The 16,608-nt window shown below is 44.7% G+C and overlaps 1 protein-coding gene across 1 annotated transcript in view; it reads left to right on the top strand.

Annotated features, from left to right (window-relative positions):
• Nucleotides 1–426: 426 nt before the first annotated feature.
• FAM73B (family with sequence similarity 73, member B) overlaps nt 427–16,608 on the top strand; it is a 30,382-nt gene continuing 14,200 nt past the window's right edge. The window contains exons 1-8 of the mRNA XM_006834854.1: nt 427–659; nt 1,938–2,148; nt 4,634–4,746; nt 5,629–5,746; nt 6,077–6,213; nt 13,084–13,201; nt 14,435–14,535; nt 15,121–15,236. Of these exons, the coding sequence (XP_006834917.1) occupies nt 564–659; nt 1,938–2,148; nt 4,634–4,746; nt 5,629–5,746; nt 6,077–6,213; nt 13,084–13,201; nt 14,435–14,535; nt 15,121–15,236 (1,010 nt within the window). The 5' untranslated portion in view covers nt 427–563. The remainder of the gene's footprint in view (nt 660–1,937; nt 2,149–4,633; nt 4,747–5,628; nt 5,747–6,076; nt 6,214–13,083; nt 13,202–14,434; nt 14,536–15,120; nt 15,237–16,608) is intronic.

Here is a 16,608-nt window from a genome sequence, read left to right on the forward strand (position 1 = left end):
CTCAATCCACAATAAAAACACTTAAAAAAAAAAAGAAATATATAGTAATGATTCAAATGCTTGACCCTAGAGGGGTGTGAGATTTTTGTTTAGCAAAAAGCCAGGGGTTTAAAAAGACTTGAGAAAGTGTGGCATAATGCTCCAAGTTTGAGAATGACCTGCCCATATCCCAGGAGCTGGCCTGCCCATCTCCTGTCTTGGACCAGCACCCCAGAGAGCTGTCTTTTACTCCCAAGGCTCATGGTGGGCAGAAGGTCTGTAGGGCATTTGGCTGCCTTGTTGCAGGTAGGCTGGGGTCTGATGTCAGACATGACATTCCAGATGTAGGCTCCACGCCCACTGTATTTCCCAGAGAAACCTGTGTACTTTTGGTGGGTGTACTTGTTCTTGTGTCTGATTTGGCTTTCTGTCCCTCTAGCTCTGTGGAGGGGACCTGTGGTCTGTGTGTCCTTGTCCTTCTGGGGTGTGGACAGTACTTGGGACTCAGCCTGCAGCTAGTTGAAGACATATTTTTTTGGAAGCCGGAGGCCCCGTGGGCTTTTGCCTGAAGTGCTGGTTCTGCCATGGCATTCCGGAGGACCGAGGGCATGTCCATGATCCAGGCCCTGGCCATGACAGTGGCTGAGATCCCTGTTTTCCTATATACAACATTTGGGCAGGTAAGGATTTGTCCATGAAACCCAGAGCCACTCAGTCCAGGGTCCTTCAGCATCTGGGAAAACTGGGTCCTAGGCATCTGGCCTCTATGAGCAGGAAAAGAAGGACTGGGTTTAGAGTCTGGGTCCCAAGCCCACACTGTTCATCCTGAGACTATGTGAACACTCCACCTCAGTTTCTTATTTATAAAAGGAGTTAAAAACACCTTATCTGCCAACTGCAAACATCTGTAGCTTACCAGACCTTTCAACACTTCCTAAGGTCTGCTTTCTGCTAGGCACTAGAGAAGCAGGAATGAGGAGTGCAGCCTCGCCTGAGTGGCTTCCATTCCAGCTGGGCAGAAACAGAGGGTTAGGTTGGAACAGTGGGATGTGTACAGGTGGGGCAGTGGGTAGAATGAATGTCTTCATCTTCGTGGAGCCAGTAAGAAATTGGGATCTGGTTGAATGTAAAACTGATGGGCTGCTTTATAAACCTTCATAACAAAGAGGGTGGAAATTGAGATCTGGCAGATGTGGTTTGACATCTGTTTCTCATTCTGTCACCTTGGACATAAGCCTTAACCTATGTGAGCCTCAGGTTCTCATCTGCAATATGATAGTGATTCCAACAGGTAACACTGGTAAAGTCTTAGTAAGTGTGGTACCTGGCAGCTTGTTGTTGTTGTTAAGTGCTGTCAAGTTGATTTCAACTAATAGTGACCATGTCTGAGGAGCAGCTGTTGGGTTTGAACCACTGGCCTTATGATTTGCAGTCCAGAGTTGATTGTACAGCGCCACACTAGGAGTCCATACATGGCATAGTAGGTGCGAAGTTAATGTTGCTGTTAAAATCATGACTGCTGGGGGACACCTGCTGGACCTTGGATACAATCTCCCTGGCATTGTCATTTTGCTTTCCCAAGTGTCCCCTCTTTGTACCTATGTGGTCTACATTTAAGGAACCTGAGGTGGAGCCTTGGTGGCCTTGTGGATTAGGTGTTGGGCTGCTAACAGCAGGGTCGGCAGTTCAAGCCCACCAGCCGCTCTTTGGGAGATTTGGGAGAAAGATGAGCCTGTCTGCTCCTGTAAACTTTTATAGTCTTGGAAACCCTACATAGGGTTGCTATGCGTCAGTATTGACTCAGTCACAGTGGATTTTGTTTTGTTGGTGGGTGGTCAGCATGGAGTATACTGGGTAAATGGCTACTCCCTACCTGGTAGGTTCTTTGAGGGGCAGCTCCACCTGCCTTGGGCCTTTTCTGGGAAGACTAACATAGCCACCCCCCACTTTTCCTGTAGTCAGCATTCTCGCAGCTGCGGTTGACCCCTGGCCTGCGGAAGGTCCTCTTTGCCACAGCCCTGGGGACTGTGGCTTTGGCCCTGGCTGCCCACCAACTGAAGAGGCGACGACGGAGAAAGAAGCAGGCCAGCCCCGAGGTGGGAGGCCAGCAGCTGGGCTCGGTGCCCCTCCCCATCCTGATGGCCCGGAAAGTCCCGTCGGTGAAGAAAGGTGGGTGTGAAATCATGGATAAGGGCCTGACTTGGGTTCAGGTCTCAGCTCGGCCAGTGACTTCCCTCATCTATGATGTAGGGATGACAGTGACATCTTCTTCTGAGTCATTGTGAAGATTTGGTGTGCCATACGCCCGGTCAGTGGAAGTTGTTTTGTTGTCCTCATTGTCTGAGTACCCCTTTAGGGAGCACCTGGGACCAGAGGGGGTTGGTAGGGTGTGACTCCTTGGTCCAGAGAGGGTGGTCTCCCCAGATTCAGGCACAGGAAGGGTTATGTGTTTACTGAGCCATATGATTTTTTTAAAAATAAAGTTTAATTTATATATAGTAACATCTGCTCTTATTTTCGTACAGTTTTGTGTTTTGGCCATTAAGAACTGTTCCATCACCCTATAAATTCCTCTGTGTCCAGATAGAGACTAGAAGAAATCTGACACTATGGCCCTTGGTTATTCTTTAGGTCTGGAACTGAACTCAACCTCTGTGGCTCAAATTTCAGCCAAGTAATAGATAGGTATATAGGAGGGACAACAACACTAGTGAGGTGTGCACACCGTAGAATGGTCAGCCATTCAAGATCAAAGGTCAACATTAACCTAGGGACAAAATTCAAAAGGGTTAAGAAAGAAGAAGGACTGAAAACAAGAACCACAGGGAGAAAGTGGGATAAGTGACGTTACATGGAGGGGATTGCAAGCGAATGAAGCAAAGCGTATGATTTGTGGAATGTAAAACTGATGATCTACTCTGAAAACATTTACTCAATTCACAAAAGAAGAAGAAGAAAAAATCCCCCATGTCTCTTTGTAGTCAGCCCAGTCCCCTACGCTCAACCTTTGGCAGCCATTCATCTGTTTTGTGGCTCCTGGGGTGGTGGATATTATTCCCTCTCTTTTTTTAATTGATTTAAATTTTTAAAAGTACATACAGATAGAAATAGATTAGGAGTCCTGGTGTGGCACTAAGGGTTAATGGTTAATGCACTGGACTGCAAGGTCAGTTTGAACCACAAGGTCACCGGTTTAAGCTCACTCCTTGGAAACCCTATACAAGGTCACCATGGGTTAGAACTGACTCGACGGCACTTCACAACAACAACAATAGAGATAGATTGATTCAGATTTAGATGATTTTTCCTGAGGATTTATTCCTAAATATTTTAAAGAACTATGGAACAGAAAAAATAGTGATTATGAATCGGGCCGCTAATCTCAAGGTCATCAGTTTGAAACTACCAGCTGTTCTTCGGGAGAAAGATAAGGCTTTCTGCTGCTGTAAAGATTTACAGCCTCGGAAACCCTGTACAGGGTCACTATGAGTCGGAACCAACTCCACGGCACACAACAACAACAACAACAATGTAACATTGTCTTGTTTCTTATCTTTTTAAAATAGATTTTAATTATAATATAGATATATATCTAGATTTTCTGTATTTATATAATTTTTATATATTTTTTAAAAAGCAATAATTCCTTACTTGCTAGGTGTTGTTGAGTCCGTTCTGATGTATAGTGAGTGACCCTGTATAGGGTTTCCGAGAAACAGTTGGTAGATTTGAACTACCAACCTTGCTGTTAATAGTCCAGTGCTTATCCTACAGCGCCACACCAGGACTGCTAGCCTCCAGATACTCATGAATGCCTTATGGATCTCTTTCCGTGGCAAGGAATTCTCTTTTCGGGAAAAACCCTGTTTTAAGATGCCAAAGTCTCTTGTGAAGATGAATTTTAATTGTGATTTATCGTTACAAAAGAAAAGTTTTCTCTTTACAATTGGAAAACCAAGTTTCTAGACTAGAAGTGAAACCAGGATCCTGAGACGTGCTCTGGCCGCTGGAGACCTGGGACTCCTGTTGCTGAGTTTGTGTTCACTGTGCCTCCACTACTATCTGGTTCCACCTCATTTTCTCTTTCATACTTTTGGAAAAAAAGTCATTGGTGTATTATTTTAAAAAGTTGTGGCCCTTTTGGAACAAGGAAAATTCTAAATCAGTCATGCATTCAGCAGCATAAGAGAATCTGAGTAAGAAAAATGCGAGGAAGTAGCTGAATCTCATTCTTGGGCTTATCCTGGCAGATCTGGGACCTTCCTCAGGCCAAGGCCTGTTCTGGAATCAGTTTCAACTCACAGCAACCCTGTATATGGTTTCCAAGGCTTTAAATCTTTCATGGGAGCAGAAAGTCATATCTCTCTCCCTTGGAGCAACTGGTGGACTTGAACCACCAACCTCATGGTTGTGGTTCAGTGCTTATCATGTGAAGCCATCGCCCTCCCTGGGATGCAGTGGAGAGCAGGAAAGAAAGCAAGCAGGAACCCACCACTCTTCTGCTAGGTCCACAACATCCGGGTGTGCAGGATAGGTCAGGATTGGCACTCAAATATGGGTAAGGGATGGGGAGAGTGTTCCAAGCAGTGGGGATGGCATGTGTAGGGGCCAGGTGGGAAACCTGCCATGACTCCTGACCTCCTGTTCTTCATAGGCTATTCCAGCCGGAGGGTGCAGAGCCCCAGTAGCAAGAGCAACGATACTCTTAGCGGCATTTCCTCCATTGAGCCCAGCAAGCACTCAGGCTCCTCCCACAGCTTGGCCTCGGTAAGGACCTGGGCTTGGGGCACCAGGCCAAACAGGGGTAGTTGGTGTACCTGTCACTGTCTCTAGGTCTGTACTAAGTAGGCTTAGTCTCTGTCCTCTGGAAGCTCATCATCTGGTAGGGAGATGAGAAGAAAGGTTTGATTCATTCATCCCTTTATCCGTGCATCCATCCTTCCATCCATGCACCCATCTAACCATCCATTCATTCATGCAGACTTTCAGAGATTTTTACTCATCATGTGCCAGTCATGGGTAAGAGAAAGGCGAATAAGATGCAGAAGAGAAGTTTATGGTCTCCTAGGGAAGCTGCTTCTCTCTGAAAGTTCATTTATTCATGCATTCATGCATTCATCAGACATTGAACAAGCAGGTGCTTGTGCCAGGGACTCTGCTAGGCACGTGGGTTGTAGAGGTAAATAAGACAAAGAGCTTATTTTCTCTTGGGAAATGACTTTTGGTTTACGCATTTATCCAGTTATTAATTTACTCGGGAAGTCCTGAGCCCCAGCTCTGAGCCAGGCACTGCCCTGTGGACACAGGGTGGGTGAGAGATGGTAGTTGTCCTGGAGAGACCCACAACCTGGGAGGGCATGTAGTGCAGGCTGCTCTCACCATAGTTCTTGTCAGGCAGATAGAGGAGCCCTGGAACGGGGAGTGGGTATTGCCATCAGAGCAACATTTATTAGAAGCTGCTGGTTCCTGGATGTTTCTTCCTACTGAAGAAGTATCTGTGAAGCATCACCAGGCACTTGAAGTTGTGGAAGCAGCTGAGTTAGGGCCTTGTACGCTATGGCCAGAGTCTAGCGCAGGGGTTATTTAGAGAGAATGTGGGGAAGGGCCTGGGAAGGCCTCACTCCATGTCCTGCCTTGCTTGGCACCCAGATGGTGGTGGTTGACCCATCCAGCCCCACGGCCGCCTGCTCGGGACCGTGGGATGCCAGGGGAATGGAGGAGTCTGTGACCGCCAGTGATGGCAATGCTGAGAGCCTCTACATACAAGGTAAGGCCTTCCTTTGGGGGGAGGAGAGAGGGACCTTAGGATTCTTTGTGTGCCACTTTGCCTCTGCCTCCACCCACTGGTCATTGGTTCCCAGTCATTGCTAGGCAAGGGGTACTCTCCGGGAACCAGTCTGGTCTGAAAGCAGGCCTATAAACAGATAAAAACCCTATAAAAGGGATCAGGACCTGGCCTTCTGTCCTGTCAGAATCTTGTCCTTCTGGACCTTCCTGTTACCCCACTGTTCTGAACCCTCCTGACTGGGGCTCTGTAGGGCCAGGCTACCTTCTTTATGCTGGGAGCCTGACTCTCTTCTCTCTTACCTTTGCTCAGGCATGGAGCTGTTCGAGGAGGCTCTGCAGAAGTGGGAGCAGGCACTGAGTGTGGGGCAGAAAGGGGAGAACAGCAACACCCCTACACCGGGGGATAGCCTCCAAAACCCGGAGACAGCTTCAGAGGTGCTGTCAGAGGTAGGCAGTCTTCCCCTGCATCTCTTCTGACCCTGGCATGGGAAAAGGTTGGCAATGTGCAAGAAAAGGCAGCCTAACTTTGGGAGATTCCACCTGCTGTGTGGAATTTTGGGCAAGTCACTCATCCATCCCCCTTTGCAAGAATGTTGCCAAAATTAAATAATTCATAGAACATCCTTAACACAAGGCTTGGCACTTGATAATTAATTACTCAGTAAACAGGCTGACATTATTAATGATTGCTTATTATTAATCATTTGTTGAGATGTTAAGTGCCAACAACTTTCTGTTCATTGTTGATAGGACTTTTGGGTTTTTGCTTTTTTCTTTATACTTTTTTCTCCATTTTTGTTGCATCATATTATTTACCCATGAATTAAAATAAGGTAAAATAAAATATTCCCATAAAAGTAAGCTAAAATATATGTCCTATGATATTGATTGACGCATTCCTTTGTTATATTTTTAAAAAGCCCACGCAAGAAAATGATAAACTAAGTTCCCATCACTGAGGGGACTGGACTAGTGGGCAGCCATTAAAATAATAAAAGATAGTGCTGGAAAGACTGTGGGAGCGGATACGTTATAGTATCAGAGATACATCCTTAAGGGGAAAACAAGAGGTAGAGCCGTGTATGCAGTGTGATCCCAGGCATGTCTGTTTTTATGAACTATGCATCCATGCATATGCACACTTACGGGTTAATGCTGAGATGTGTTTGCGAGTCCCAGTGTGGCGCTGTTGGTTAATGTACTGGACTGCAAAGTTGGTTTGAACTACAAGGTTGGTGGTTCAAGTTCACCAGCTACTCCTTGAAAACCCTGTGTAGGGTTGCTATGGGTCGGAACCAACTCAATGGCACTTAACAACAACTAGAAAGATACACAGGAAATTACCAACAACAGTTATTGATGCATAGAAGGTAAAGTGCAAAAGGCTTTTCTGTGCTTTTCAGTATCTCTCTATACTATTTGACTTTTCTAATTTTGAGCATATCCATATGGGCAGGGCTTATATGGTGGTGATATTGTGAGCTGGTTTCGTTTCATTCTTTATGCTTATCTGTATTTAACCCTTCTGAACCCTCTTTTGCGCTCCTGTCCTCTGTTTGTTGTTAAGTGCCATCAAGTTGGTTCCAACCCATTGTGACCTGTATAGGGTTTCCAAGGAGTGGCTGGTGAGCTTGAACCACTGACCTTGTGGTTCAAACGATTTTGCAATCCAGCGCATTAGCCCACAGTGCCATTCCAGGACTCCTGTCCTTTGCTTGCATTAGGGAGCAGTTTGACATTATCTGGAGAATCAGTCAGAGTCTAGCCAGGAAAAATGGAAACAACTCTGGATATTAAAAGCAGGCGTTTTAACACAGGGAAATTGGTGACAAAGGTGAGGGAGGCCCAGCAGTGTGAGTAGCAACCAGGGCCATCTTTCAGGGAGCTAGAGCCATTGAGGAGGCTGTCCAGCAGCGCATGTTTGGAGTAGGGGATAGAGATGTGGTCTGAAACAAAAAGAGGAGGGGTAAATTGATCTGCCCTTTCCCCTGCCTTTTATTCTTCCACCTATACCTTCTGTTGGTTGGGAACCAGTCAGTAAGGGAGCCTGTGAAGTAGTCTGCAGAAGGCTAGCAGAGGACATACCTGGCATAACCAGTAACAAGTTGAAGTTGTATGTGCCCAACACCCCATGATGGGTTATTCGTTCAGCGACCTGTTAATGCAGGTAGGCCTGCTGTAGTTGTGGGAGTGGGAAGGCCTGGGAAATGTCTGGGGTGCAAAATTTAAAAACTCATGCCATACAAATTCTTCAGTGCCCTTGGTTGCAGCTTTATCAGGTTGTGTCTGTGGGCAGAGGGTGGGCAGCTTTGGAATGTGTAGGGAAGGGGTGAAGGAGAAGGCATTATTTTAAAAATTGTATTTATTGCTAATTGTTGTTGTGAAGCACCATCGAGTCAGTTCCGACTCACAGTGACCCTGCCTAGAGTTTCTGAGGAGTGGCTGGTGGGTTTGAACTGCTGGCCTTGTGATTCAAACCAACCTTGTGGTCCAGTACTTATCCTACAGTGCCATGCCAGGACTCCTTATTGCTAATACCACGTCTTAAAAACAGAACTTTTATTGTTTTTTGTATTGTGAAAGCAATTATATAATAAATGTTCCTTAGGAGGTTGTTGTTAGTTATTAAGGTGAGTCCTGACTCACGATGTCCCAGCCACAGTGGAAGCAGAATGTCATGATCCATAGCGTTTTCATGGGCTGAATTTTTAGAATTAGGTTGCCAGGCCTTCTTTCTAGTCTTTGTAGTAATGGTGAAAATGACAGGAATAGAAATGAGGGAGAAAAAGCTCAGACTGATAAAATAGACGATGGTTGTGGTCTAGGGCAAAGACCCTCTATCTCCCTGAGGATTGATGTTGTTGAGAATACAAGAACCTGACATAAAGGGCTATTCCATAGTGGTGATGGTGTTAAGTGCCATGGAGTCAGTTCCAACTCATAGCAACCCTGTGTAAGGTTTCCAAGGAGTGACTGGTAGGTTTAACCCACCGACCTTGTGCTTATCAGTCCAGTGCTTATCCTACAGGGCCACATCAGGACTCAGTAAATGATCTTTGTTGTCAATACTATTGACACCTAGAACCACTGATATATACATAACCATTTTGTATCCTTCTAGGCGTTTTTTGTATGCTGTAATTTCTTAAACAGCTTTGTTGTATTGTTAAGTGCCATGGAATCGATTCCAGTTGGTGGGTTTGAATCGCTGACTTATGGTTAGCAGTCAAGTGTTGATCCTGCAGCATTACACCAGGATTCCTAAACAGCTTTATAGGAATATAATTTATATACCATACAATTCACAAGTTTAACTAGTAGATCCATTGGCTGCTAGTATATTCACAAAATTGTCAAACTATCACCGCTGCCCAATTTCAGAACAACTTTTTCACCCCATGAAGAAACACCAGTCCATTAGCAGTTACTCCCCATTTTCCCTGTTCCTACTAGCAATTGCTGAATCTTACTTCCTGTCTCTGTGTATTTGCCTGTTTTGGACATTTCATATCAATGGAATTATATAATATGTGGATTTGTGTAACTGACTTCTTTCACTTAACATTATAGTTTTTAAGGTTTACCCATGTGTCAGTAATTCATACCCTTGTTAAGGCAGGAACTATTCTGTTGTATGGACATACCAAGTTTTGTTTCTTCACTCATCAGTTAATAGGCATATTTGAGTTGTTTCTATATTCTAGCTATTATGAATAATGTTGCTATGAACATTTGTGTACATGTTTTGTGTAGCCAGCTGGATGATCATATGGTAACTTTATGTTAAACTTTTTAAGGACCTGCCAGACTGTTTTCTGAAACAACTGCACCATTTTATTTCCCCACCCAGAGGTGTATGAGAGTTCCATTCTCTTTCCATCTTCACCGATGCTTGTTATTATTTTCCTTTTTGACCATAGACATTCTAGTGGATGTGAAGTAGTATTTCATGTTGGTTTTGATTTGTATTTCTTGATAGCTAATGACATTGCGCATCTTTTCATGTGCTTATTGGTCATTTATACGTCTTCAGATCCCTTGCCCATTTAAAATTTTTTCTTTTTATAATTCAGTCATAAGAGTTCTATATCTATTCTTGTATCACATACATAATGTGCAAAATATTTTCTCCCTTCCTATGAGTTGTCTTCACTTTCTTGTTAGTATACGTTGAAATGCAAAAATTTTTAATTTTTATGAATTCTGATTTATCGTTTTTAATTTTTAAAATGTCATTTGTTCCTTTGGTGTCATATTTGAGAAACCATTGTGTAATGTAAGTCCATGAAGATTTACTCTTAAGCTTTTTTCCAAGAGTTTTATAAAACTCATTTTTACATTTAGGTCTTTGATCCATATTGAGTTAATTTTTATATATGGTGTAAAGCAGGGGCTATAATTTTTTTAACTATAAAATCAAGGTCTTATATCTAGTCATAGAGTTTTACTACCTGATTTCTTTTTACTGAACAACATGTCTTAAATATCTTTCCATGTTATTTTGTCATTGAAATTTTTAGTGAGGTAATTATAGATTCACTTGCAAATTGTTAAGAAATAGTACATTTACCCTTTACCTATTTTACCCCCACTCCCGATAGCATTTTGTGAAAGACTGTGGTACACTAGTACAACCAGACACTGATACAGTCCACCAATCTTTTTCAGATTTCTCCATTTTTACTTGTACTTGTTTGTGTTTGTATCCACGTAGTTTTTAATGATGTTATTGAATTATGTCACAAGTCTGACTGTTGTTGTTGTTGTTACGTGCCGTCGAGTCGGTTCCGACCCATAGCGACCCTGTACAGGGTTTCCGAGGGTGTAAATCCTTACGGGAGTAGAAAGCCTCATCTTTCTCTCCACGGAGCAGCTGGTAGTTTCGAACCGCTGACCTTTAGGTTCGCAGCCCGATTCGTAACCACTACGCTATCAGTTATTTAATCAGCTAACTAGGGTGGCTGTATTGGGTTGGTTAGTTTTTTCCCCCTGCTTATTACCCTTTTTAACAACCCCAAGTACATTAAGTCTCACTTCTCACTTTTTAAAAGATTTTGTTGCTCCTATATGGTCATTATAAACCATTACCACAAACCAGAAAGCTCAAGTGTATTCCATATTCTTTTCTCTTGGAAAGTTTGTTGTTTATTCTTCCAATTTTTAAATAACTACAAATCACATTTGCTCTTTAAAAATAATAGGGCTTTTTTTTTTCACTTTTTATTCTGAATTGGCTGAAAAGTTTGCAGAGCAACCAGTTTCCCATTAAACAATTCATATACATTTTGTTTCATCTCATTGATTGCAGTCCCCACAATGTAACATCATCTATCCCATCTCCTCCCTGTGTGTCCTGTCTCCATTCCTCCTTCCTTCTCAGCCTTTCTGAACTTTGCCCTTGGGTAAATGCTTCCCTTTTGATCTCAGATGGTTGATTATTCTAAGGTGTGCATTCCTCCCTAGTATTATTTTTCTCTGTATAATCTGTCCATTGCTTGGCTGAAAATTGAGCCATGGGGGTGAGTTCAGTTCCAGACCTGAAGAATGACTAAGGATCATGGTCATGGGGACCTATTGCATGCAGTTATGTACCTTGTTTTTTTTTCATTTAACAATATATTGTATATACCTTGTTAATGTGCTAAAGAGTATATGGAACATGATTTTATGTTTCCATAAAGAATATGAACTATGTGCTCAAACACAGTCTAAGAATAAAGTCTTAGAGATACCTCAGTATAGCAAGTGTTAAATTCAAGTGGTACAATGATACTGATTTTTTTTAATGGGGTTTTTAGTGTCATTGTATTATTGTTTTTATTTTTAGTGTCCTACAAAGTTCTGCAGCTCTATTTTGTGAGCCCTAGGTCTTTAATTTCTTCCAAAAATAGATTTTTTTTTTTTTTAATGAAGGGGATGTGCTTGTTCTAACTTCACAGCAGAGTCTTTTCTTCAAAGTGAGACCTGAGGTAGGGACAGGACCAGGCCTATCATTCTTTCTGTGTGGTACCAGGGAGGTGTGTGCCGATGGTAGAGTCATGGTCAGGCCTCAGCTTCAGAAAAGCTCAGAGCTCCAGAGCCTAAGAGAAGAACTATGACCAGACCCTTTGCAACCGCAGAGCAGGTCACAGGTGGAGTGTGAAAAGTAGTACCTTATTCTGAGTGATGTGTTAGGCTCCAAGGCCATCCTGGTTGGAAGACAGTACAGCCCAAGGCTAGTGGGTATTATCATCATCACAGAGAGCAGAAATGGTTGGCTCCTGCTGTCAACCACTGCTGAGTAGCATGTGAAGACTCAAAGTCCATATGTGAACATTTCCCCAAATGGAAGCCACAGACAAGAAAACAAATCTCCGTTTTCTCACCACCCAGAGAGGACACTATGTGGTGCATGGGGCAACACTATGGGGTGTGTCTCCCAGACTTTACTAGTAGACTAGGTTGGAGTGTGCATTTTATCTGCTTAGTGTTTTTGCACAAACATGTGCTCATAGTGCCCAGGATCTCTTGTAGCTCACCTTCTTTCACTTGAGCTTCCCTTTAATATTTTGCTTGACACAACCTGTCTCATCATGAATGGTGGCTAATGACTGTAACTTCAAGGAAGTTTTCATCTTTGCTAAGGCTGCCGGCTCCCCTGCCTCCTGACGAGGCCTGGCCCAGCCACAGCCAAGCACAGCAGCCAGTGAACTTGGGGTTGAATCCCAGCTCTGACTGACAGGCTCTAGCTGGCTGACTTGGGCTAAGTACTTGACTGAATAACCAAGTACCATGATGAGGTCCTGGGTCCAGGGTGTGCACTCAGCGAGTGGCAACCATTTCCACTGTTACTAAACCCGCTGAGCTTCTCCAGCCCTTCTAACCCATTGTTGACCCCATCATACTGGGGAGTTGGTTCTGACACACAGCATCTCTGTGTTTCCGTGGCTTTAAATCTTCATGGGAGCAGAAAGCCTCATCTTTCTCCCATGAAGCACCTGGTGGATTTGAACTGCAGATCTTGTAGTACAGAGTTCAGTGCCTATCGCATGAAGTGGCTAATGAGATATCTTACCTTATGTTAGGTCTTGGCAATCTGGTGGCCAGGACCACATAATTTACACTTAAGACATATTTCCATTTGGACTGGCTTCATTTTAAGTGCTTGGTCATGTCCTGTGACAGGTGGTTCCTGTACTAAACAGCATAGGTTAGGTACCTAGTCTTGGGTCCTGGACTACAGAACCTTCTCCCCCTTCCCCAGGGTCCTGGTGAGGGGTGGGGCTGTTACCATGGGGAGCTCGGAGAGTCTGGATTGACAACTTGCTTTCCACAAAGCCGGAGTCACAGCGAAGGGAGTTTGCAGAGAAGCTGGAGACGCTGCTGCACCGGGCCTACCACCTGCAGGAGGAATTTGGCTCTACCTTCCCATCGGACAGCATGCTGCTGGACCTGGGTGAGCTGGGCCTGGGCCTGGACTGGGTGAGGTGCTGCCAGAACAACAGGGTGGGACTGGACTCAGTGGCCCAGGCAAATCCAAACTCTCAGCACCCTCAGACTTCATCTTTTTCAGTGCCTGATTACATAGATAGGGACAGAGGTATGCCATTATATGTGGCAGGTAGGAGCAGAACTGGGATGAGATCTGTGAGTCCCTGGCTACTGCTTTTTGCCCTCTCCCACTGGTAGCCTTGAGGCTTGTATGCCAACTTTTCCCTGGCAGTGGGTTGAATGCTATCCTACTGCCCTATTGTATTCCAAGCAGGCACTAAGTGGGCAGAGGGGATGACTCACATAGAGATCAGCCCAAAGCAGGCCACAGGGCCAAGAACAGAATTCTTACTGTTGCCTTCATTGAGGTGAGGAGGTATGATGTCATCAATGTGAATGAAGTCAGCTCAGCCAAATAGCCAGTGTTCTCTTAGTGCCCACTGGGTAGTTAGCCCTGAGCTGTGACAGTGATGTGTGACCTTGCAGAGGGGGTCTCCTGAGTGTCAGGCTTCCTGATTTCTACCACTGGGGGCACAGAGAGGGGAGGTTGGCTGAGGCTATACATGCCTCCGTGGTTTCTCCCCATGTGGCTTCATCCTGCTTCCTTTGGCCTCCCCATGAGATAGAGATGGGCTCCTCTTTGGGCTGGGGAAGCATTCAGGGTGGCCCACTACAGGGTCTGTAGTCTTTGCCCATTTGCTAAACATACCCTAAGCATCTACAAATGTCCAGGCCCCTCAGCTCCTGAGCAGAAGGGGGCAGAGATGTCAGGTGAGGGACCTGTGTTCTCCTTTGAGCCCTTTGGTATCAGCAGCTAAGTATCACTGTGTCAGGAAGGGGGCATGGCTAACCCAGATCACAGTCCAGCAATGTCTCTGTCCCCTGCAGAACTCAGGGTCCTCCAGGTGTCAGTGTCTAGCTGTACATGCATGAGCCAGCCCATTACCCACCTGTGTTCCAATGTCCCCACCTGTGAAGTGGGGATAATCTTGTGCCCGCCTCAGGATGTTATGAGGCTTGAAAGAGATGATTTATCTGAGGGGATTGATATCCCAGTGTCTTCACAAAAATGGTTCTGTGAACATCTGCATCAGCCACTCCACATAGAACTTCCATGAATCAGGTAGTGGTAGGCTTTGCATACATGGCTCTTAGAAAGCTCTGTGGGGAAATCTCAGCCAAGCCCTTCTCTTTCCAGAGAGGACCCTCATGCTGCCCCTGACTGAGGGCTCCCTGCGTCTACGGGTAGATGATGAGGACAGCCTGACCTCTGAGGATTCCTTCTTCTCTGCCACCGAGGTGACGCAACAGAATGAGAGGTGGTCCCACATTAGGTCTCCCCGAGCTAGGGATGAAGTAAACGTAGAGGCTCTTCTCGAGGCCAGTGGGGTGAGCCCAGGGCCGTGGGAAAGTGAAGGCATTTCCTCTGATGGGAGCAAAATATGACTGTCACCAAGTGCTGCTCTCTAGGGACTCAGTGCAGTTTCCAGGGAAGAGGAGGCCCATGAAGTCAGGGAGGGGTCTTAGGTCCTGTGGATGAGAGCAGAGGTCCCTGCCTTCAACTGCATCAATCCACACTGACTTCACCCTTCTCCAGACATCTGTGCCCGTTGTTTGGCGTTAGTCTCCTGTCAGGCCATGTGTCAGGCCTGGCCAGCCTCCGCCTGAGGACAGTAAATAGTCCTTTCAGGAAGGATTCCTGGAGATGGGGATGCCGAGGCTGAGAGGGGAGCTCCAGATTACTCAGACATCCTCCTGCTTTGGGTCAGTCTCCCTCTGACATACCTTCTGAGAGGCTGAGAGTGCAGGACATGCCCCCTAGGTGCTCCTTGCTGGCAGACTGTCCTCCTTCATCCTCTGCATCCCTTCCCCCCTACCCCCTAGCTCTTTGAGTCCCTACAGATCGAAGATTACCCGATCCCACTCTCCAGGCCTGCTGCTGCCTACAAGGAGGCCTTGCAGTTGGTGAAGGAGGGGAAAGTGCCCTGCCGGACCCTTAGGTGAGCTCCATGGAAGGAGGGAGGGAGGGACAGGAGGCAGGTGGAGTGAGCCCTATCCTATCCCCCTTGGAGGAGGCTGAGGAAGCCAGCTCTGCTTGGGGAGGACTCAGCTTGACCAGTCTGGCTGTGGTTTCTTGGTGGGCTGGCAACAGCTCTAGTTTCAGCCAAGGGTGAATAGTCCCAAGAACCAGCCAAGGGTGAATAGCCCCAAGAACCAAGATAGGTACCCTTGGTAGTAATATAATAACAAATAGGATATGATTAAATGTAACTAGCTAATTCTGGCTATAAATTCTCAAAGTGGTACAACCTCAGAAACAGTGGGCACCTTCTAATCACAATGTCCTGATACTATCCCTTTTTAGCAGAGGTTGGGAACCCAGGCTTTGGGTTCCTAGGCTCCATGCAAGTTCTGTCACTTTATAGCATGTGACAATGGACAAGTCACTCAACTTTTCTTAGTCTAGGTTTTCTCCTCTGTTATATTTATGTCTTTTACACAATCTTAAATGAATATTTCTGGATGTTACGAAGCCGAGATCAAGGTTCATTTTTTTCTTCAGGATGTCCCGTTACTCTAGCACTGTTGGTTGAAAAAATTTTCCTTTCCTTGTTGATAACTTTGTTGAAAGTCAAATGACTATTTCGAGACTTCACCTGTTCCATGCCTCTGTTTATATATTCCTGAACCTATACTGCAATGTTTTGATGACTGTAGCTTTATGGTAAGTGAAGCCATTCACTTCAACTTAGTTTTTATTTTTCAAGATTGTCACGGCTTTTGCATTTCCATATAAATTTGAGAGGTACCTTATAACTTTACACACACACACAGCCTGTTGGGGTTTTTATTAGGGTTATGTTGACTCTACAGATCAGTTTGGGATCATCTTAATAATGAGTCTTTTAATCCATGAATTAAACCTATGATCTATCTCTCCATGTAAGTCTTCTTTAATTTTTCTCATCAATGTTGTATAAAAGTAGAAGTCTTCTATATCTTTTATTACATTTATTCCTAAGTCTCTGACTTGTTTACATTTGCCTTTGTAACCATACATCTCATCTCGGTGGCACAAGCTAACATCCACATTATGTGCACCCATCATCACCTGCGTGATTTTTGATGTCATTGTAGATAGTTTTTTGTTGGTTTTTCAAACATTTATTTATTCAGTAGAGCATTTTTAAATGGGGATCTTTTATTGTTTTTTGGATTTTTTCTCCCTCTCTGATCACAAAAAGAATACATGCACATTTAGAAAAGATTTCCTAAATAAACAGATATTTAGGAAACAAAATTCCCTCATAAGCTCAGTTCCCAAAAACTTGATCTGCTGCTGATAGTTGAGTGTCTGGGGGTTTTTTTGTG

Source organism: Chrysochloris asiatica, unplaced genomic scaffold (assembly GCF_000296735.1).
Source record: "Chrysochloris asiatica unplaced genomic scaffold, ChrAsi1.0 scaffold00014, whole genome shotgun sequence".
NCBI classification, from domain to species: domain Eukaryota; kingdom Metazoa; phylum Chordata; class Mammalia; order Afrosoricida; family Chrysochloridae; genus Chrysochloris; species Chrysochloris asiatica.